A 22,354-nucleotide genomic window follows, 5' to 3' on the forward strand; every position below is an offset into this window, starting at 1 on the left:
GACATTTATATAAAGGAAATCATACACTATGTATTTTTCAAAGTTCATTCAGGTGTTGGTACTTCATTACTTTTTATGACCAAATGCTATTTATTTGTATGGATTGTATCAAATTTATTCACCTACTCATCAATTGATGGACATTTGGCTTGTTTGCACTTCTTGGCTATTATGAATAATGTTGCTTTGAATATGCAAGTTTTTCTGTAGAATTATGTTTTCATTTCTCTTGGGTATACATCTGGTGATGGAATAGTTCGGTTGTATGGAAACTCTTTATTTAACCTTTTGAGAAATTGCCAGACTGTTTTCCACAGCAGTTGCACCATTTTACATACCCCCCAGCAGTGTGTCAAGATTTCCAATTTCTCCACCTCCTTGCCAACAGCTTATTTTGTCTTTTTGATTATAGCCATCCTAGTGGGGGTAATGTGTTATCTTGTTTTGGTTTTGATTTACATTACCCTAATGAGTAATAATGCTGAGCGTCTTTTCATGTGTTCTAATGTCTTACTTTGGGAGGCCTTGACATTTAAACATTTTTTTAGAAATTTTGTTCCTTGAACAAAAAGACTTGGTTAACACCGCCACATTCCTTGTTTTAAAATTTTGAGTAGCCAGAGAAAATAGCCAGAAGGGTCTAATGTGTTGCTACATGCCTGGCTCTGTGCTAGTTTCCTTATATAATTTTTAAAATCTTCACAAGAGAACATGTTAAATTTCTTAAAAATGGATGAGATGATTTCTTTAGCTTGAATAAAAATTTTTAAATGTTTTCTTGTAATTTTCTGTTTGGTCTATAGAACAGATAAATTTTAATAATTGGAAGCATAATTATATTGGGCATATTTATATGTTTTTTGAAGATGTACTTTTAAAATTTACCCTGGCTGGTTTGGCTCAGTGGATTGAGCGTTGGCCTGCGAGCTAAGTGTCGCTGGTTCGATCTTCTAGTCAGGGCACATCAGAGAAGGAAAACTCTGACTCCAAAAAACCTCCGCTGCCTTGCGGCATACCTCTTCAGGGGAAAGGCTAAGGGAGTAAACCCCGACAGAAAATCCGGAGCCGGAGTCCCTAAGGCGGTTTGACGTTGTAGTCAACACCGGCAACTCCTGCGGCGCACCTGAACCCAAGCTGTATCGACTCCGTCTTTCCCTTGGACCCTTCAGCTGCGAAGAGAGGGGGGGTCTGCTTCATGGGCAACAGCAGACCCTCCATATCACCCTGCCCAGGCTCTGTAGCTTCAGCTTCACTGGAGAGGACACTCCAGCGTCATCGCAAGATGTCGATCCAACACGGGAGGAGACAGATACCGTGTCACTCCTGAGTCGGACTGCACAGCCATTCTCGGCGGTGCAGATAGACTCTTAAGAAGCTACACCATCGTCTCTTGAGACGGACGGCTGCCGACCCGACTTTTCATGTGTTTATTGGCTATTTGTCTATATCCTTTGGAGAAATATCAACTCACTTCCTTTACCTATTTTTCAATTGGTTACTTGTCTTTTTATTGTTGCGTTGTAAATTGTAAAAGTTAAAAAAAATTAATCTCGATACAATTTCCTCATCAGATATATGAATCGTAAATATTTTCTCTTGTGGGTGCTCTTTCTTGGTGGTGTCCTTTGAAAGACAAAAGTGTTTAATTTGCTAAAGTCCAATTAAATTTTCCTTTAGTTGCTTGTTCATTTGGTGTCATATCTAAGTAATCATTGCCCAGTTCAAGGTCACGAATATTTACCCATATGCTTTTATTTTTTTATTTTTTTGGTAAGAATTTTATAGTGTTAGTTCTCATGTTTAGGTCTGTGATGCATTGAAGTGATTTTTTAAAGCTTTTTTCTAGTACTTTATATTTGTAAGTTTAAACGTTCTGCCCAAAGCAAGTGTTACTTTTATAATGAAGAATGCAACATTTAGAAACAGCTGCCTGGAACCCCGGGGCTCAGGCAGCATCAATTCTCCCTTCACGTTGGTGGGCGGTCCTCCTAGTCGCAAGCAGGAAGCGGGCGTTTCCTCGCGCAGGCGTAGCTTTCTAGAGGAAGCCTCGGGCCTGCGCACACGGCCGCCGCGCCTGCGCAAACGCCCGGCCCGCGCGCGGGCGCTTTTTGTGCTTTGGCCTGGCCCTGTGGCGGAAATCTCGCTGGCCGGGCGGGACGTCGTAGGCGGTGCGTAGGTTTGGTGACGGTGGCGCTGGGTCCTTCGGCTTGGCTGTCAGTGTCGGGCGTTTCCTTGGCCTCGGTCGCGTCCTTGTCAGGACACCTTTTCCTTACCCCCTGTCCTCGGAGCGCATCTTCCTAAGGCTCCTCCACCTCTCCGGTTCCGGGCCTCCTCCGATGTCCCCAACACCACACCCCCGTCCAGTGGTCCTCAGGCCCGCCCCAGCCCTTAGCGTGTCTCCCTAAGGTCTCCCACCCCAACCCCCGGCGCGTCCTCAGAGCCCACCCAGCCCTCCACTCCCGCTCCCGGGGTCCCCCTGTAGGATGGGGGACAACACCAGCCCTATCAGCGTGATTCTGGTGAGCTCGGGGAGCAGGGGCAATAAACTGCTATTCAGGTACCCCTTCCAGAGAAGCCAGGAGCACCAGGCGTCCCAGACAAGTAAGTGAGCGCTGTGAGCGGGCCTCGCGCTTCCAAGTATGAGCCTGGCGGCTGGACCAGAGCGGCCAGCCGCGGGGCCCCTTCCTTCGCCGCCTCGCACGTTTAAATTAAAGTCCTTTATTATTATTATTTTTCTTTCTTTCCCTGATTATACAGCCACTGCCTACTCTTTATCGAGTACTATTTGGAAAATAGAAAAGTAAAAAGAAACGAGAAAAACCATAATTCAACAGGCCAAAGCCACCATTGCTAACATTTCATACATGTCTGCAGCCTTTTAAAAAACTGTAAGCCTTTTAAGAAAATATGTAAGCACTGCATGTGTTAACCTAAAAATAAAAGGCCAAAGTGAGGGGCAACAAACATCTATTGGAGATCACCGAGAATAGCTATTTTGGGATGTCCCAAATAGTATTCTGATTGACAGACAAAGGCTTTGGGTGTTTATGAGAAAAGGAAGGGGAACAATTAAATCACTGAAAGAAAGGCACTTCTATTGGTCAGGTAACATAGTGATGTTAATTCTAAACGTTTTTCATTTTCAGTCTGGCAGTAGTCACTGTGTCTTTCTTTGGGAGCACAAGGTTGCTTAAGCCAGTGCAGAGGTTATTATGCCCTGTTTTACCATTTCAGAGGTTTGAGGCAAAAGACAAGCAAAGCAGTTCCTCTGGGACGGCAGCTCCAGCTCTGTTTTAAAGTGGCTCCATTTATTATTTTTTGACATATAAATGTATTCAGCTAGGAAAAAATATGAAATCACAGATCTATCTGAAGTTTTCTTTGCCTACCCTCGGTTTTGCTTCTTTGTTTCTGGGGTAACTGCTTACTACTTTAGTAATTGTCCCTCCTCTACATAGACACCGTAGGAAATCTGTGTAAATACAAGCATATGCACACATTTTACTTTTTTCTAAGCACAAGTGAACACACTAAACTGTTCCACTGTATTGTTTTCATTTTCACTTTACATCTTAGATATAGTTTCAGAATTATGGTCAGAATCATGGGACAAACATACTGTGATTTATTTATCCAGTCTTCTGTTGATGGGCATTTAATTTGTTCCCAATCTTTTGATACTATAACCAAGGTAAATGTCCTTTCCATATATATTATTATTTTGCTGGACATAGGATTAATTCCCATAACTGGGAAGGTTGGATCTAAGGGATAATGAACATATTTATTTATATTTTACTCTTTTTTTACTTGTTTTTATATTAGTTTCAGGTGTACAGCATAATGGTTAGACATTTGTATAATTTATTAAGTGACCCCTCCGATAGGTCTGGTACCCACCTGGCACCATACATAGTTATTACAGTATTATTATTGTTTTTAAAAATATTAATTTTTTTAGAGAGAGGCGAAGGGAGGGGGGAAGAGAAGAAGAGAAACATCAATCAGTTGCCTCTCATATGCACCCTCACCGGGGATGGAACCTGCACCCTAGGCATGTACCCTGACTGAGAATCCAACCAGCGACCTTTCTTTTTGTGGGGTGATGCCCAAACCAACTGAGCCACACTGGTCAGGGCTACAATATTATTGACTATACTTCCTATGCTGTACTATACATCCCCATACTGCTTCCTAACTACCAATTTGTACTTCTTAATCTCTTCACCTTTTTCACCCAGCTCCCCAACCCCTCCCATCTGGCAATCATCAGTTTGTTCTCTGTATGAAGCTGTTTCTGTTTTGTTTATTTTGTTCTTTAGAATGATATTTGTGAAATCATATGATATTTGTTTTTCTCTGAATTATTTCACTTAGCATAATACCCTCCATGTCCATTCATGTTGTCACAAATGGTAAGACTTCATTCTCTTTTATCTGAGTAATATTCCATTGTATATACACACCACATATTTATCCAATCATCTATGGATGAGCACTTAAGTTTCTTCATATCTTGGCTGTTGTAAATAATGCTACAATGAACATAATGCTGTGTGTGTGTGTGTATGTGCGCATATATATATATTCTTTTATATACATACACATATATGTGTGTATATACACACATATATGTGTATATATACATATTCTTTTTTTAAATCAGTGCTTTGGATTTCTTCAGATAAATACCCAGAAGTGAAATAGCTGGGTTAAAGGTAATTCTATTTTTAATTTTTTGAGACAACTTTATACTACTTTCCATAGTGGCTGTACCAATTTGCAGTCTTACCAACAGTTCACTAGGGTTCCCTTTTTCTACACTGTTGCCAACGCTTGTTTGTAGGTTTATTGGTGGTAACCGTTCTGACAGGTGTGAGGTGATATCTTATTGTGGACTTAATTGGCATTTCTTTGATAATTTCATATGTCTAATTTGTATGTTCTCTTTGGAAAAATGTCTATTCAGGTCTTCTGCCCATTTTTAAATTGGATTGTTTGTTTTTCCGGTGTTAAGTTACATGAATTCTTTATAAATTTTGGATATTAACGCCTTTGCAGGTGTACCATTGGAAAGTATCTTCTCCCAATTGGTAGGTTGTCTTTGAATTTTGTTGATGGTTTCCTTTTCTGTGCAAAACTTTTTAGTTTGATGTGTCCCATTTGTTTATTTTTTCTTTTGTTTCCCTTGCCTGAGGAAATATATTAAAAAAAATATTACTGAGAGCAGTATCAGAGAGTTTCCTGCCTGTTTTCTTCTAGGTGTTTTATGGTTTTGGGTCTTACATTTAAGTCTCTAACGTATTTTGAGTTTATTCTTGTATATGGTATAAGAAGGTGGTCTAGTTTCATTTTTTTTTTTGCATGTATCTGTCTATTTTCCCAACATCATTTATTGAATAGACTGTTTTAAAAATATTTTAAAAATTGATTTTAGAAAGAGAGAAACATTGATTTCTTGTTCCATTTATTTATGCAATTTATGCATTTATCGGTTGCTTCTTGTACGTGCCCTGACCAGGGATCAAACCCACAGCCTTGGCATAGTGGGATGATGCTCTAACCAAATGAGTTATGTGGCCAGGGCTTGAAGAGACATTCTTTACCCCGTTGTATATTCTTGCCTCCTTTGTCATAGAATAATTGATCCTATAGGCATGGGTTTATTTCTGAGCTCTCTATTTTGTTCCATTGATTTATGTGCCTGTTTTTACCATGATGTTTTGATTTCTGTAGCCTTGTAGTATAGTTTGAAATCAGGTAGAGTGATACTTTCAAGTATGTTCTTCTTTCTCAAGATTGCTGTGACTCTTTAGGGTCTTTTGGGATTTCATATAAATTCTAGGATTATTTGTTCTAGTTCTGTGAAAAATGCCATTGGTATTTTGATAGGGATTGCATTAAATATATTGATTGTTTTGGGTAGTATGGATATGTTAATGATGTTAATTCTTTCTATCCATGAGCATGGTATATCCTTCCATTTATTTGTATTTTCTTCAGTTTCTATCTTCAACATCTTATAATTTTTCCAAGTCTATTACCTCCTTGGTTAAATATATTCCTAGGTATTTAAAATGTTTTTGATGCAGTTGTAAATGGGATTGTTTTTTAATTTATTTTTCTGATAGTTCATTATTGGTGTATAAAAATGCAACCTATTTCTCAACATTAATTTGTATCCTATATTGCTGAGTTCATTTATCAGTTCTAAGAGTTTTTTTGGTGGAACCTTTAGGTTCTGCCTATATAGTATCATGCCAAATGCAAATAGTTGTATTTCTTCCTTTTAAACTTGGATGCCTTTTGTTTCTTTTTCTTGTCTGATTGCTGTGGCTAAGACTTCCAATACTATGTTGAACAAAAGTGGTGAAAGTGGACATCCTTGTCTTGTTTCTGATCTTAAGGAAAAACGCTTTCACCCTTTCCTCATTGAGTATAATGTTAGCTGTGGGTTTGTCTTATATGGACTTACTGTGTTGAGGTATGTTCCTTGTATTTCCACTTTGCTGAGGGTTTTTTTTTATCATAAATGGATGCATGCATGCTTTTGTCAAATTCTTTTTCTGCAATCATATGATTTTTATGCTTCATTTTGTTTATGTGGTGTATCAAGTTAATTGACTTGTGAATATTGAACCAACCTTGCATCCCTGGAATGAATTCCATATAATTTTTTAAATGTATTGCTGAAATTACTTTGTTAGTTTTTTTTTTTTTAGGATCTTTGCATCTATGTTCATCATGGATATTAGCCTATAATTTCCTTTCTTTCTTTCTTTCTTCCTTTCTTCCTTTCTTTCTTTCTTCCTTCCTTCCTTCCTTCCTTCCTTCCTTCCTTCCTTCCTTCCTTCCTTCCTTCCTTTCTCTCTCTCTCTCTCTCTCTCTCTCTCTCTCTCTCTCTCTCTCTCTCTCTCTCTCTTTCTTTCAATATCTTTATCTGGTTTTGAAATCAGGGTAATGCTGCCTCAAAATGATCTTAGGAGTCTTCCTCTTCTTGAATGTTTTGGAATAAAGTTTGAGAAGGATATATGTTACTTCTTTGAATGCTTGGTAAAATTCACCTGCGAAGCCACCTGGTCTAGGACTTTTGTTTCTTGGGAGTGTTTTGATAACTGATCTGATTTTAGTAGTAGTAATTATTCTGTTCAGATTTTCTCTTTCATCTTGTTATAGTTTTGGAAAATTGTATGTTTCTAGAAATTTCTTAATTTCTTACACATTGTCCAGTTTGTTGGCATATAATTGTTCATAGTATTTTCTTATAATCTTTTATATTTCTATGGTGTCAATTGTCACTTTCATTTCTGACTTTATTTAATTGAGCCCTTTCTTCTTTTTTCTTATCTTGTTAAATACATTTAGTTTAATTTAGTTTATTAAATATTTTATTGTTGTTCTATTACTGTTATCCCAATTTTTCTTTCTCTTTTTTCCTTGATGAGTCTGGTTAAACGTTTATCAGTATTATTTTTTCAAAGAACCAGCTCTTGATTTCATGGATATTTTTAGTATTTTTTAGACTACATTTTGTTTATTTCCACTCTGATTTTTTAAAAACTATATTTTATTATGTTGTTACAGTAGTTCCATTTATTCCCCCTTTGCTCCCCTCTGCGTAGTACAACCCTTCCTTTTTGGCACCCCCCCCCCCCTTAGTTCATGTCCATAGGTCGTGCATATAAGTTCTTTGGCTTCCCCCTTTCCTATATTATTCTTAACTTCCTCCTGTCTATTAATCCCTGCACCATATCCCCATTTCTCCCCCTCCCTGCTCCCAGCTGATAACCCTTCAGATGATCCCCATACCTATGATTCTGTTCCTATTCTGGTTTGCTTAGTTGGATTTTGTTCTTATTTTTTAGATTCAGTTGTTGATAGTTGTGATTTTGTTGCCATTTTAGTGTTCATAGTTTTGATCTTCTTTCTCTTAAGTAAGTCCCTTTGACATTTCATATAATAATGCGCTGGTGATGATGAACTCCTTGAGCTTTACCTTGTCTGGGAAGCACTTCATCTGTCCTTCCATTCCAAATGATAGCTTTGCTGGATAGAGTAGTCCTGGTTGCAGGTTGCCTTCCATCACATGGAATACTGCTTGCCAGTCCCTTCCTGCCTGCAAAGCATCCTCTGAGAAATCAGCTAATAGTCCTATAGGCACTCCCCTGTAGGCAACTCTCTGCCTCTCTCTTGCTGTCCCCAGGACTCTCTTTATCTTTCACCTTTGGCATCTCAGTCATGATGCGTCCTGTGTGGTGCCTTCTGGGTCCAGCTCGCCTGGGACCCTCTGTGCTTCCCAGACCTGCATGTCCATCTCCTTTGCAAAATTTGGGAAGTTTTCCACATTTTTTTCAATTCTTGCTTCCTCATTCTGTCCTAGTTGACTGTTTTTTTCTTCCTTATGTTCCAAATCATTGATTTGAACCCCGGTTTCCTTCCCTTCACCACTGGTTTTGTGTGGATTTTCCTTCACTTCACTTAGCATAGCCTTCACTTCTCTTATGTGTTTGCCATATTCAAGCATATCTGTCAAGCCTGTGAGCATCTTTATCACCAGTATTTTGAATTCTGCGTCTGTTAGTTTGTCTCTCTCCTCATCTGTTAGGTTGGCTATCTCCTTGTCGCTTAGTTCTCCCACTGGAACCTTGATCCGTTCCCCCTTTTGGGCCATACTTCTCTGTCTTCTCATTCTGACAGGCTCCTGTGTTTGTTTGCCTCTGCGTCGCAGGTAGAGCTGTCGTTCCTGTTACGTTGTAAGAGGCAGAGCCTTAGGTATTTGTCAGTGCAGGGTGAGCTGTTTCACTACGTTGTGGCGCTGTATGCGGAGGAGGGGTCCGAAAGGGAACAATGCTGCCGGCCGAGCACTCGCCCCTTTACCACACACCTCTCCCACTTTCTCACTGGACTGGCGCCCCTCTAGCTGCTGCCATGGCCATTGTTCCCAGAGTGGGTGGGTCTGCGGATGTTCTAGGACTGTGGGAGCCCTTTACACAAGCAGACTCTGCTGAGAGACTGGCATTTTCTGCCTCCACCCCAACCTCCACTGGTCTGCACAGTCAGAAGCAATGAAGCTTGATTTTCCCCGATGCTGGGACTGTGAGCTGTGCTGTCTGGTCTGGTGCTGGGAGCACTCCCCAGGTGCCCCTCCTGACTTTTAAACGTGTGACTGTGCTTTCTGCTGGCCTGCCACTGCCTCCGCTGCTGCCACCACCACACTGCGTCCTCTCCGCCCTGGCTCTGCCCCTCCTACTTGTCTGGATGAGTATTTCTTCTTTATATCTTTGTTTGCTAGACTTCCATGCAGTTTGATTTTTCTGGAACTTCTGGTTGTTTCTAGTTTTGAGGTAGTTGTATTCCTTCTTAGCTGTGGAGGAGACGCAGCATGTCTGTCTACACCTCCACCTTGGCCAGAAGTCTCCACTCTGATCTTTATAATTTCCTTAATTCTACTCAGGCTGGGCTTTGTTTGTTGTTATTTTTCTAGTTCCTGTAGGTGTAAGGTTAAATCGCTTGCGATTTTTCTTGTTTCTTGACCTAGGCCTGTATTTCTACAACTTTTCCCTCTTAGGACTGCTTTTGCTGTGTTCCACAGATTTTGGGTTGTGTTTTCATTTTCATTTGTCTCAGAGTATCTTTTCATTTCTTCTTTGATCTCATTGTTAACCCATTCATTGTTTAGTAGTATGTTATTTAGCCTCCATGTGTTTGTGTGTTTTTTATTTTTTTCTTGGAATTGATTTCTAGTTTTATACTAGTGTGGTTGGAGATGATGCTTGGTATGGTTTTATTCTTCTTAAGTTTACTGAGACTTGTTTTGTGGCCTGACATGTGGTCTATCCTGGAAAATGTTTCATGTTCAGTTGAGAAGGATCTATACTCTTCTGCTTTTAGGTGAAATGTTCTCAAAATATCAGTTAAGTCCATCTGGTCTAATGTGCAATTTAAGGCTGCTGTTCCCTTGTTGATTTCTGTCTGGAAGATCTATTATTCATTGATGTCAATGGGGCATTAGAGTCCCATTTTATGACTGTTACTGTTGATCTCTCTCAATATGTCCCTTAATATTTGCTTTATGTTGGTTGCTTAAATGTTAACAAGGGTTAGATCCTTTTGTTAGATCGATCCCTTTATCATTATGAAATGTCTGTCTTTGTTATTATAGCCTTTGCTTCATTTAAAATAATTTTTTAAAAGATTTTATTTAGTTCTTTCTGGAGAGAGGGGAAGTCAGGGAGAAATAGAGGAAGAGAGACATTAACATGTGAGAGAAACATTTGCCTCTTACATACGTCACAACCTGGGACCTGGCCTGCAACCCCAGCATGTGCCCTGACTGGGAATCAAACCGGCGACCTTTAGGTTTGCAGGATGACACCCAACCCACTGAACCACACCAGTCAGGGCTATAGCCTTTATTTTAAAGTTTGTTTTATCTGATGTAAGTATTGCTACCTCAGCTTTTTTTGCTTTGTTTCCATTTGTGTAAAATACCTTTTTCCATCTCTTTACTTTCAGTCTGTATTTGTCTTTTGATCTGAAGTGTGTCTCTTGTAAACAGCACGTGTATGGATATTGTTTTCTTATTCATTCAGCTACCCTGTCTTGTTTAGAGCATTTAAACCATTTACATTTAAAGTGATCATTGATAGGTACCTAGTTGTTGTCATTTTATTGATCATATTTATGTTCCTTTTTCCCTTCCTTTCTTCTTCTTAAAGAAGTCCCTTTAACATTTCTTGTAATACTGGTTTGGTGGTGGTGAACTTCAGCTTTTTGTTATTTGAGAGAGCATAGTCATTTTTATTTGCTTTTATTTATTTTATTTTTTAAAGTATATATTATGGATTATGCTATTACAGTTGTCCTAATTTCTTTTCTCTTTGCTCCCCTCCTCTTGGTAACCCCCTTCCATCCAGCAATCCCACCCCCCTTAGTTCCTGTCCATGGGTCATGCAAATAAGTTCTTTGGCTTCACCTATATTATTTCCTATATTGTTTTTATCTTACCCTTGTGTTTTGTACCTACCAATTATGGTTCTTAATTCCTGCACCATTTCCCCATTGCTCCTCCCCACTCCCAGCTGATAACCCTTCAGATGATCCCCATACCTATGATTCTGTTCCTATTCTGGTTTGCTTAGTTTGTTTTTGTTTTTATTTTTTTAGGTTCTGTTATTGATAGTTGTAAATTTGTTGTCATTTTAATGTTCATAGTTTTGATCCTCTTTTTCTTAGATAAGTCCCTTTAACATTTCATATAATAATGACTTGGTGATGATGAACTCCTTGAGCTTTACCTTGTCTGGGAAACACTGTATCTGCCCTTCCATTCTAAATGATAGCTTTGCTGGATAGAGTGATCTTGGTTGTAGGTCCTTGCTTTTCATCACTTAGAATACTTCTCACCAGTCCCTTCTTGTCTGCAAAGTTTCTTTTGAGAAATCAGCTGATGGTCTTATAGGCACCCCTTTGTAGATAACTCTTTGCTTTTCTCTTGCTGCTTTTAAGATTCTTTCTTTATCTTTCACCTTTGTCATTTTAATGATGATGTGTCTTGATGTGGTCCTGTTTGGGTCTAGCTTGCTTGGGACTCTCTGTGCTTCCTGGACTTGTATGTCTATTTCCTTTGCCAAATTAGGGAAGTTTTCCTTTATAATTTTATCACATAAATTTTTAATTTCTTGCTCTTCCTCTTCTTCTGGCACCCCTGTGATTTGAATGTTGGCACATTTATAGTTGTCCCAGAGGTTCCTAAGCCTCCCCTCTTTTTTTTCAATTCTTGTTTCTTCATTCTGTACTGGTTGACTGTTTATTTCTTCCTTATGTTCCAAAGCACTGATTTGAATCCTGGTTTCCTTCCCTTCACCATTGGTTTCATGTGGATTTTCCTTCCTTTCACTTAGTCTAGACTTTACTTCTTCCGTTCTGCATTTGCCACACTTAATCATGCCTGTCAATTCTGTGAGCATCTTTATCACCAGTGTTTTAAACTCTGCGTCTGTCACATTGGCTATCTCCTCGTTGCTTAGTTCTTCCACCGGAACCTTGATCTGTTTCCTCTTTTGGGCCATACTTCTCTGTCTCCTCAACTTGACAGGCTCCTGTGTTTGTTTGCCTCTGCGTCTCTGGTAGAGCTGTCTCACCTGTTACATTGTAAGGGGCAGAGCCTTAGGTATTTGTCAGTAGAGGGCAACTCGTTTCATCACATTGTGGTGCTGTATGCGGGGGAGGGGTCTGAGAGGGAATAGTGTCGCTTGCTCAGCACTCACCCCTTTTCCAGGCACTTGTCCCACTTTTGTATGGGACTGGCACCTCTCTAGCTGTTGCCCTGGCCGTGGTTTCCAGAGTGGGTGGGTCTGTGAACATTCTAGGACTGTGGGGGCCCTTTAAACAAGCGGACTCTGCTGAGAGACCAGCAGTTTCTTCCTCTGCCCCAACCCCTACTGGTTTTCACAGTCGGAAGCAATGAGGCTTTATTTTCCCCGGTGCTGGAACTGTGAGCTGCACAGTCTGGTCTGGTGCTGGGAGTGCTCCCAGGTTTTTCTCCCTACTTTTTAAAATGAGTTAGTGTGCTTTCCACTGGTGGGCCACATCTGCTGTTGCTGCCACCTCCACACCACATCCTCTCTGCCCAGGCTCTGCCCCTCCTACCTGTCCGGATGAGTATTTCTTCTTTATATCTTTGTTGGACTTCCATGCAGCTGGATTTTCTGAAACTTCTAGTTGTCTCCAGTTTTGAGGTAGTTGTATTCCTTTTTAGTTGTGAAGAGAGGTGCAGCAGTGTCTACCTACACCTTCATCTTGGCTGGAAATCCAGCGTAGTTATTTTAATAGATCAGATTTTTCTTTATTAAATAGATAGGTGAAAAATTATATCTTGCCCTCACCAGCATGGCTCAGTTGGTTGAGCATCTTCCTGCAAAGTGAAATGTTGCCAGTTTGATTCGAGTCAGGGCACATGCCTCATTGGGGACCTGGTCTCCAGCTGGGGGCGGGTGAGAGGCAAGCAATCAATGTTTCTCTCATACATCAGTGTTTCTCTTCCTTTCTTTCTCCCTCCCTTCCCCATCTCTAAAAATAAATAAATAAAATCTTTCAAAAAATTGTATCTGATAGTAGTGTTTTTATATACATTATATGGTAATACCTTTATTTTTTAAAGATTTTACTTATTTATTTTTCGAGAGAGGAGAAAGGAGGGAGAAGCAGAGGTAGAAAAACATCAGTTGGTTGCCTACTGCATGCCCGCAGCCTGGGACCTGGTCACAACCCAGACATGTGCACTGACTGGGAATTGACCTGGCAACCTTTTGGATCACAGACCAGCACTCAATCCACTGAGCCTTACCATCCAGAGCTGATAGTAGTTTTATTGTGCATTTGTCTAGGGTTGAGAGTGAGCATGTTTCCTTGTTTCAGAGCCATTTGTATTTCCTTTTTAGTGAAAGACCTATTATAACTGTAGATGTAGTGTTGTATGTGATCAAGTGACACTGAGGTAATTCCAGCAGACAGAATTCTTGGACGAATGGGGGGCTGCTGCACGCTCAGGCAAGTCAGCCAAGAGCAGAGCAGAAGTCCATCCTTTAATTGAGTTTAACATGATACTAAAAAATAGATTAATGAGAACAGGCTCAAGGTAAAGAATTTAAAAAATTTTACAGAACATAATCATTATCTACAAAAGTTAAGCAGAATAACATATGATGAGGCTTTAACTTCCTAAAGATTTATAACTTTGTCCTTAGGTCTGGTTTCAAACAAGATGTTGTCTGTAAGGCAAGGAGATGGAGTACTCAGCAAGGTCTCTTTTGCTCTCAGCATACCACGGCTCAGCGGCCTGATACAGCTTGCAGCTGCAGGCCTCAGCAAAGCCAGCTTGCTTATCTGAGACACAGGACGCCTGGGCTGAAAGGCATGGGAACATGTCCTTCCTCAGAGGCCTGATTTCCTCCAACAATAACCTTTGCTTAATTTCTTCTTGGGTTGTTTGATTTTTTTTTTTTTTCACCTTACAGATTTGAAGGAGTTTTTTTATATATTAAGGATAAAAACAGGCCTTTGTCTGTGACAAAGATGTATCTACTTAGCCAGTTTGCCTCTGTGTAATTCTTGCTACATAGAGTTTGGATTTTTATGGAGTCAAGATTTTAGTCTATTCTTTTGTGGTTTCTAAGTTTTGTTATACATAGAAAGGCTTCTCCTTTCCAGTATTATTAAGAAAAAGAGTGTCATGTTTTTCTGTCAAACGTTTATTGTCTTGTTTTTAAATGTGTTTATCTTGCTGTATGGTGAAGGCACCTACCAGGAGTTGGTATTTTCTGGGTACCTGCTGAGAGCTATATGTGTGTGCCTCCTCTTTGCCTTCTGGAGCCCTGAGGAGCAGGCAATGTGATGGATGAGGAAGGACATGGGAACATGGGACCCCATAGCTGGGGAAAGTTCAAAGCCAACATAATTTTCTCTTCCATATGACTACCTAGTCCCAACATCATTTTATAGAATAATTCTCCTTGCCCCCACTGATTGGTTCTGCTACCTTTATCACATACTAAATTCTCGTGTTTATTTGAGCTTATTTTTGACATTTCATATCTCTCCCAATGGTCTATCTGTTTGTGTGTGTGTGTTCCACATTAATGAATTGTTGTAACTTTGTACTGTATTATATACCATCAGGATTATTCACTATTGTTACTTTTCTTTTTCAGCATTATAAGGCAGTTCTTGCTTACTTTTCCCTGTTCGTATTGACTGTGTTAGACCCCACTCCCAAAGCTTTGGTGTAGTTTTGGAGGTCATTTTAAATATCTTGATTAATGGGAAAGAAAGGTTATCTTTATGTTGAAGCTTCCCATTCAAGAAAATAGTATGTTTTTTATTCATTCTTATCTCTTTTGTTAGCATTTCTGTTTTCTTCATGGGCCTTTTGTGCATGGTGAAGCTGTTCATGATGAACTTAAGTTCATCCTTAGGTCTGGTAAGGTATTGTTGTTTGTGTGTATGAAGGATACTGGTATGTAGACATTTAAAAATTCTTTCTGCCCTGGCTTGTGTGGCTCAGTGGATTGAATGCTGGCCTGAGAACAAAAGGGGTTTCTGGTTTGATTCCCAGTCAGGGCATATGCCTGGGTTGTGGGCCGGGTCCCTGGTAGGGGGCATGTGAGAGGCAACCAACCACACATTGATATTTCTCTCCCTCCCTTCCCCTTTCTCTAAAAGTAAATAAATAAAATCTTTAAAAAATTAAAAAAAAAATTTTTTTTTAATCTGTGCTTTTCCCAACCTGGTTGACATACACTGAGTGGATGTGTGTGTATGTGTGTATATATTCTCTTTTTCTAGCTTAATAGTAGCAACAGCATTTCCTATGTTGTCATAACTTCTTGGAAGCCTTTTTTTTTTTTTTTTGAAAAATACTTTATTATGGTAAAAAATAAAATAAAATTTGTCATTTTAATCATTTTTAAAAATCTTCATCTGAGGATATATCCATTGACTTTAGAGAGAGAGAGGCTTCAAGGGAGGAGAGAGTGAGCGGTGGGGGGAGAAAGAGAAAGAGATGTCAGTATGAGAGAGAAACATCCATTGGTTGCCTCCCGTACATGTACCAACTGGGGATCAAACCTGCAACTTTCTGGTGTATGGGGTGATGCTCCAACCAGCTGAGCCACCCCATCATGGCGCCATTTTAACCATTTTTAAGTGTATAGTTGGGTGGCATTAATCACATTCACCATACTTAATTTATCATATTGTATAATTAGCACCATTGTTTCCAAAATTTTTAATTACCCCAAACTGAAGCTTGTAACCAAGCAATGACTCTTCATTTCTCCTGCCCTCATTTGGTAACCTTTAATCTACTTACTTTCTGTCTCTTATGAATTTGCTTTTTGTAGATATTTTATATAGATGCAATATTTGTCCTTTTGTGTCTGGTTTCTTTTTCTTAGCATGATGTTTTTAAGTTCATCTACATTGTAGAATGTGGCAGAGCTTCATTCTTTTTTACGGCTGATTAATACTCCATTGGGTGTATATACCACATTTTAAAAACCATCACTTTTACTGACTCCACAATCCTCCATATGTGGATGGATCCTGGTTTCTTAGCCACTGTCTCCTTTTTGCTCTCACTCAGATAAGCCTCGTAGCAGATATGCTGTGAACAACACCAGAGATAATGCGGAGGATCAGGACGGTGACTCCAGGTAAGGTGTCTGAAGCTAGTCCTGCCCCCAGGCCTGGGAAGAGCCCTACCTCCTGTTGACCTAGGTATTTCCCCTGAAAAACCTAGTGCTCCTTTTGCTCATTTGGTGGGTGTTTGGGGTAGCACAGAGCTGGGGATTTTTACATAATTCTGGCTTGCTGCATAATTCAGTCACATGTTCCAGCTGTGCGCGGTGCAGTTGGAGAGGTCGGAGAACAGATGAGGCCATGTTTCTGTGGGACATTTATCTCCTATGAGAGGAACATGGGGCAAAGCAGACCCCAGTATTGTCCTCAGACCTTATTCCTCAAGCAGGTGCCAGAGGTCAGATGTAGGTGCTTGGCGGCAGTACAGCCTGTTCAGATGGTGATATGGGCTGAGAGTTGGGCTGATGTGACCCTTGCTCTTTTAGGGCACAGATGAAAAGTGTGTCTTGTTCCTTCCTGTGTGTGCCACCCCCCCCCCCCATTCTCTGTGGGAAGGGCTACATGCAAACATGAGAAGTGACCACTTTTGCCTTCTTATGTTCATTTTAAAGCTTAGTAAATAGTAACACAGGCCCAGATGAGGGAGTAAAGATTGTAAATTGCCTGTTCTGGTGCCCCTAAACATAGCTGGGGTCTTTGTGAGCTAAAGGACTTGCCTCCACAGTCCCATGGGAAGGTAGCTGAGGTCCCCACATCGGGCCTTTGACATGCATACTGTTAGCACAGTTTCCCTTGGTTCTCTGGCAAGACACCACAGCTCCCATAGTGTTGTGCAGTTCCAAAAGTGTCATGTTTATTTCTGTGTGTGTGAGAATGTTGGGGGCCTCTGAAGTGACCAGTGGCTGTCTCTGAAGGGAGCGGACTTTGGAAGAGGGACCAGCAGGAGAGGATAGGGTGTGGGAGGCTGTTGGACATTCCGTGGGTCTGTCTGCTTGATGTAGAGTCCGGTGGTTGTCTTGTCCTTTAAAGTTGGAAACTTGGAACAAACTCTTATTACAGGCACACAGAAAGCTTTTCACCCCTCCACACCGGGTGGGTTTGCTTTGTCTTCCACCTGTGCCACAGATTAGTTTAGAGCAGGGCTGGATAGCTGCCTGCCATTCTTCCTCCAAGCTGCATGGATGTGAGGCTCAGGCTTAGGATGTGAAGACTCAGAAAGAGCTCTAGGAATGTTCTGTGTAGAGGCATTTTTTAGGAGGGCCAGGAGCATGTAGTTCCTGCAGTTAATTTCCAGAAGCTTACAATAAGATGACTATAAAGTAATGCCATTTGGTAATGTTAGCACATTATAGCATCTGATGACCCCACTCCCTACATTTTCAGAGATACATGTTAATACCCTTAGGACCCCAGCTTAATTTTGTCACATAGGCCTGCCCAGCTGCTGCTCTGCCCCTGGCACCTGGGGGAAGCCTGTGATACCTCAGGCATCTTCCTGGAGCACTGCTGTGAAGGGCGTCATACCTGTTCCCTGTTTTCCCTGATTGTTGTTCTCAGCGGTACTTTTCTTCTGGAACCAGTGGAAGGTTCCTGCTTGTCAGTTTGCCAGGTTGAAGCACTGTTAGCAGGCACCTGGGTAATTTCTGAATGGGGGTGTGGCCTGCCTCAGGGAAGTGAGGGTGCAGAGCGGTGCTGCCCAGCGTTACAGTCACTGGCCACTGTGGCCATTTAATAGAAATGGGCTGATATTACATAAAATTGGAAATTTATTTCCTCAGTTGCACTTGCCACATTTCAGGTGCTCAGTGGCTGCTATACAGAATGACATAGATTTAGAGTATTTCTATCACTAGATCAGTGGTTCTCTACCTGTGGGTTGTGACCCCTTTGGGGGTCGAATGACCCTTTCACAGGCATCGCCTAAGACCATCGGAAAACATTTATATAATTACATATTATTTTTGTGATGAATCACTATGCTTTAATTATGTTCAACTTGTAACAATGAAAATACATCCTGCATATCAGATATTTACATTATGATTCATAACAGTAGCAAAATTACAGTTATGAAGTAGCAATGAAAATAATTTTATGGTTGGGGGTCACCACAACATGAAGAACTGTGTTAAAGGGTCATGGCACTAGGAAGGTTGAGAACCACTGCACTAGATAGTCTTGTCGGACAGTACTGGCTTAGAGAGTGGGCTGGTTTTATAAGGTGTATCATCAGGATGATGCATTTCAGGGTATAAGAATTAACAGTCACTTATTTTTTTTTAATTTGTTTGTTTATTTATTTATTTATTTTTAGAGAGAGGGGAAAGGAGAAAGAGAGGGAGAGAAACATCACTGTGTGGTTGTCTCTCACTCGCTCCCCCAACTGGGGACCTGACGTGCAACCTAGTCATGTGCACTGACTAGGAACGGTCACTTTTTAAAAACCTTAACTAGAATTCAGAAGGGAGAGAAGAAAATAGATATTGTCCGTTGTCTCTAAGGCTTGAAATTCAAGTTTAGAACAGTTGTAGTATCCTTGTTTGTTGGGCATTAGGGGCCAGGTTACTCATGCTTAATCACATCTGTGGTTTCATCACCCACACTGGCAGGGACAAAGCCACCGGAAGAGGTACGAGAGGAAGTCTGATTTTTGTCAGAAGGGCGTTTGTGGGCACGGTCACTCCTAACGTGGACGGCCATTTCTGGCTTCCTCTCCACATTTCAAGCAGTGTTCTGGCTACTACCTCAGAGAAGGAGATGCTGGTGGCTGGGAGAAGAGCTGACTCCATTTCAAAACACTCTGAAATCATTTTACTGTAGAAATCATCCAGAAGACCTTCCCATAGCTGTGAAACGTTTCTGTCTCTCCCCTTTACTTCTCTGTTGGCATTGTGGGGCACTGGAATCAGGTGCCGCTGCTGCCCTTCTCAGACTTGGCTACCTTTCTTGAAGCAGTGGGTCCAGCTTTTAGGCACAGTCATATCCTAGGTTGGAAGGAGGCCTTGGCCAGGTGGGCCATAGTGTGCACTGGCACACTACATGCAAGTCCTCCATACCATGCACTCACGGGGCTCCACCAGAGCCTCTTTTGACAGCTTCATCTGTGTGGCACTTGTGTTGAGATATGTTAGAAAGATTCCCCTACTTGCTGGAATTGAGGTCAATACACAAGGATGTGGGCAAGCAGTGTTGTCCCCAAGCTTAGGTATCTCCCTTCCCTTTTCCTGGCCCAGCAGGGTCCACACTGGTGTCCACACTGGCATGTCCCTACAGGGCAGCATGCTGGTACCAGGGCAGGTTCAGTGTTCCAGGTCTGATTCTCACTCTGCATCCTACAGTGTATGATCTTGGGCATGTTCCTTAGATAGTGAGCCTCTTCTATAAGATGCCTGCAGGTGGCAGACACCTCTGCCTTTCCCTCCCAGGTCTAGATGTCATGGGAACATCTGTGTTAGGGGAGAGTACCTGCTGATGGCTCTGCCTTTCTCAGAGGGGCAGACACAAGTCCGTAAAACATGCCTGTGCAGTTTAACATGTCACCACCACTCCCAGTAAGGGAATGGAGCACTGCTGACACTTGGAATCCCCTTTTGAAAGTCAAGGGATTTTGTTGTGACCCGTCTAGTTATAGGAGATAAAGTTGTGGGAGTTGCACTCAAGCTTCTTTGGATTCCGACTTTCTGGGTGGTCTTGGGAAAGTCCACAGAACATCTGACCCCTTTACTACTATATAAACCGATGAGCTAAAGTTTGGGAGCTGCTGAAAAGAAGGCATTGTGTGTTTCTCTTGCATGGGTCTTTGGCGATATGTGTTTCTCGGTGAGAGCTGTGGGTAACAGCAGTCCCAGCAGGGCAGCCTGGTGGGCATGGCGTGGCATCATGGCAGGCTGTCGCTCTTCCAGTGCCATCTGCACCATGGGGTTCAGGCCTACTTTCTATTTCCAGGAAACTAGGAAAGCAGCATATCCCAGGACACAGGCCTCTTTAGGGGAACTTTAACTTTCAAAGATTTTATTTATTTTTAGAGAGAGGAGAAGGGAGGGAGAAAAGGAGAGAAACATCAATTGGTTGCCTCTCGCACACCCCCAACCCAGGCATGTGCCCTGCCTGGGAATTGAATCAGCAACCTTTCAGTTTGCAGACCAGTGCTCAATCCACTGAACCACACCAGCCAGGGCAGAAACTTTAACTTTTAAATATACTTTCTAAAAAAGCTCAGGTTGGATAGTGTAGAGGTCTCAGACATTTTCCAACATAAGTATATACAGAACTGCCATGACTGCCTTGCCCTGGCCGTTCTGAGCAGTGGCTCAGTGAGATCAGCTATGCAGTCACAGCATCTCAAGAACTGAGGCTTAGATATTCAATGGCATTCTGTGGTTTTCACAAGGCTTTTACCTAGGGGGATCTTATTTGATCCTTTTGAGACGGTTTGTCAGATTAAATACTTGTGCATAGGCATCTAGCCAATACATGTGGCTCCGGCCCTGGTCTTCTGGCCTTGCTCTTGTTTCTGGAAACTGACTCTCATTCTTGCCTAGTCTGTGTCTCCGTGAGAATTTGAGCTTTAGTGAGAAAACTGTGTGATAAGTCTTTAACTTCGAGAGTGTCTGTATCCTTTCTTGTCTGGTAAGTTGCATAGCCTTGACCTCAACAGTTAATGCTTAATGGTGGTACTTCTGCTAGACTTTAATACTGTTTTAATAAAACAACTATAAATTTTCATGATTTTTAAAATCAATGTGTTTTTGTTTGGTCTTGATGGTCCTGTTCCCATTTCAGCGAGCCATGTCCTCCAACCGATGAGCAATTGGTTGCAGGGTAAGACCAAGCCTTCTCCGCCATCTTTCTGTCTTGATTCCTGCTGCCTTCTTTTCTCGTAATTATGCTTGACCCCTGAGCTCCTTCAGTGTTGAAGAGTGACTAATGAGGCCCACAGGCTCTCGCTCAGACTCACTGCCCCTGGCCCTTACGAGCCTAGGCTTCCCACAATCCCTGCCCATTCTCTGTTGGGAGTTACTCAGCTATTTCACAGTACCCAAGAGGACTAGGCAAGGTTGGCTGGCACCAGGAAGACTTCTGGGACCAGGTATGCCCTCAAGCCTCCTCCTCCAGGCAGGCACCAGTGGCCCTGTGAGGGTGGTAGGTGAGCAGGAGCAAGGTTCCTTATCTCCCTAGCTTACTGGCTCCCTAGAGAGATCCTTGATTATTGCTCCTTGCCTTCATTTCTCAGAGGGGTTTAGTGGGGGCCTCTCCCAAGGGCTGGGTGTTAGATGTACTGCTTGAACTTAGATACTGTTGTGTGTGCTCTTTAGAGGCAAAAATGTACCCATGGAGTTTATATAGCGCGTTTCCAGGAGGGCGTGAATAAGTGGGACCCTCTTGTTCCCCCGACAGGGTATCCACTCTGGGCATTGAAGGTACACAGAGCATCTTAGAGCCCCCCATAATGGAAGGGGGCAGAGTCAAGCTCCCTGCTGTGCTGTCCCCTTTTTTGGCCAAGCCAGAGACCAAGCCCTGCTCCCAAATGTTTCAGAGGGAATGGAAGGTCTTGGCCTGTTTTCCAGCTGTGCTGGTTCATCTTCCTAAATGTGTATGTTTTTTTTTTTAACTTCTAAGTTATTCTTAGAATGTTGTTTTTTTTTCTAACAGTTTTATTGCGTGCAATATATTTACCAGGCCTTTTACCATCAAAACAAGGGAAAAGGATTTTTGTAAATTTTGGAAACAATAAACAAATATTGTCACTTGTTTTTGTTTTAATTTGCTCTTTACAATAGTAATGCTCCCTAACATCCAAATATCATGATATAACTCTGTGCCTTTGTGTACACTATGTCAGTAGACACAGCTTATAAAGTATGAGGCCACTCAAGTGTTTCTCATCATAAGTGTGAATATTGCAGTGGTGAGTGGATTTCTATGGGAGCCAGACTTGCTCAGACAAGCAGAGCGGCCAAATACTGTCCTGCTGGCCGCCCCAGAGGGCCCTCCCTGAATGGCCACTTAGGGCAGTGTGGCTTTTAATTTCAGCAGCATGTGGCTTTCCACTTGGCTCCTTCTGTAGATCCTGGCCTTTCTGGTCTTGGGGCCAAGCACTTTTATATTTGGCTCTTGGAAGGGTGCTTTCGGATTTGGGTGTCTGTAGATATTTACCATGCCACCACTGCCCGCCTCTGAATCTCAGGACCCATCCCACAGCCAAACTAACTTA

At 41.7% G+C, this 22,354-nt stretch overlaps 1 protein-coding gene across 3 annotated transcripts in view; it reads left to right on the forward strand.

Moving 5' to 3' along the window:
- Positions 1–2,086: 2,086 nt before the first annotated feature.
- NPRL3 (NPR3 like, GATOR1 complex subunit) overlaps positions 2,087–22,354 on the forward strand; it is a 49,913-nt gene continuing 29,645 nt past the window's right edge. Inside the window, exons 1-3 of one of the 3 annotated variants that reach the window (XM_090277413.1) lie at positions 2,087–2,601; positions 16,145–16,214; positions 20,923–20,961. In XM_090277413.1, coding sequence (XP_090133539.1) covers positions 2,484–2,601; positions 16,145–16,214; positions 20,923–20,961 — 227 coding nt within the window. In that variant the 5' untranslated portion in view covers positions 2,087–2,483. The remainder of the gene's footprint in view (positions 2,602–16,144; positions 16,215–20,922; positions 20,962–22,354) is intronic. The other 2 variants (XM_090277410.1, XM_090277412.1) reach the window with 2 other exon arrangements.

The sequence above is a fragment of the Furipterus horrens genome, unplaced genomic scaffold, assembly GCF_987537825.1.
Source record: "Furipterus horrens unplaced genomic scaffold, mFurHor1.1.pri manual_scaffold_5, whole genome shotgun sequence".
In the NCBI taxonomy this organism is placed as follows: Eukaryota; Metazoa; Chordata; class Mammalia; order Chiroptera; family Furipteridae; genus Furipterus; species Furipterus horrens.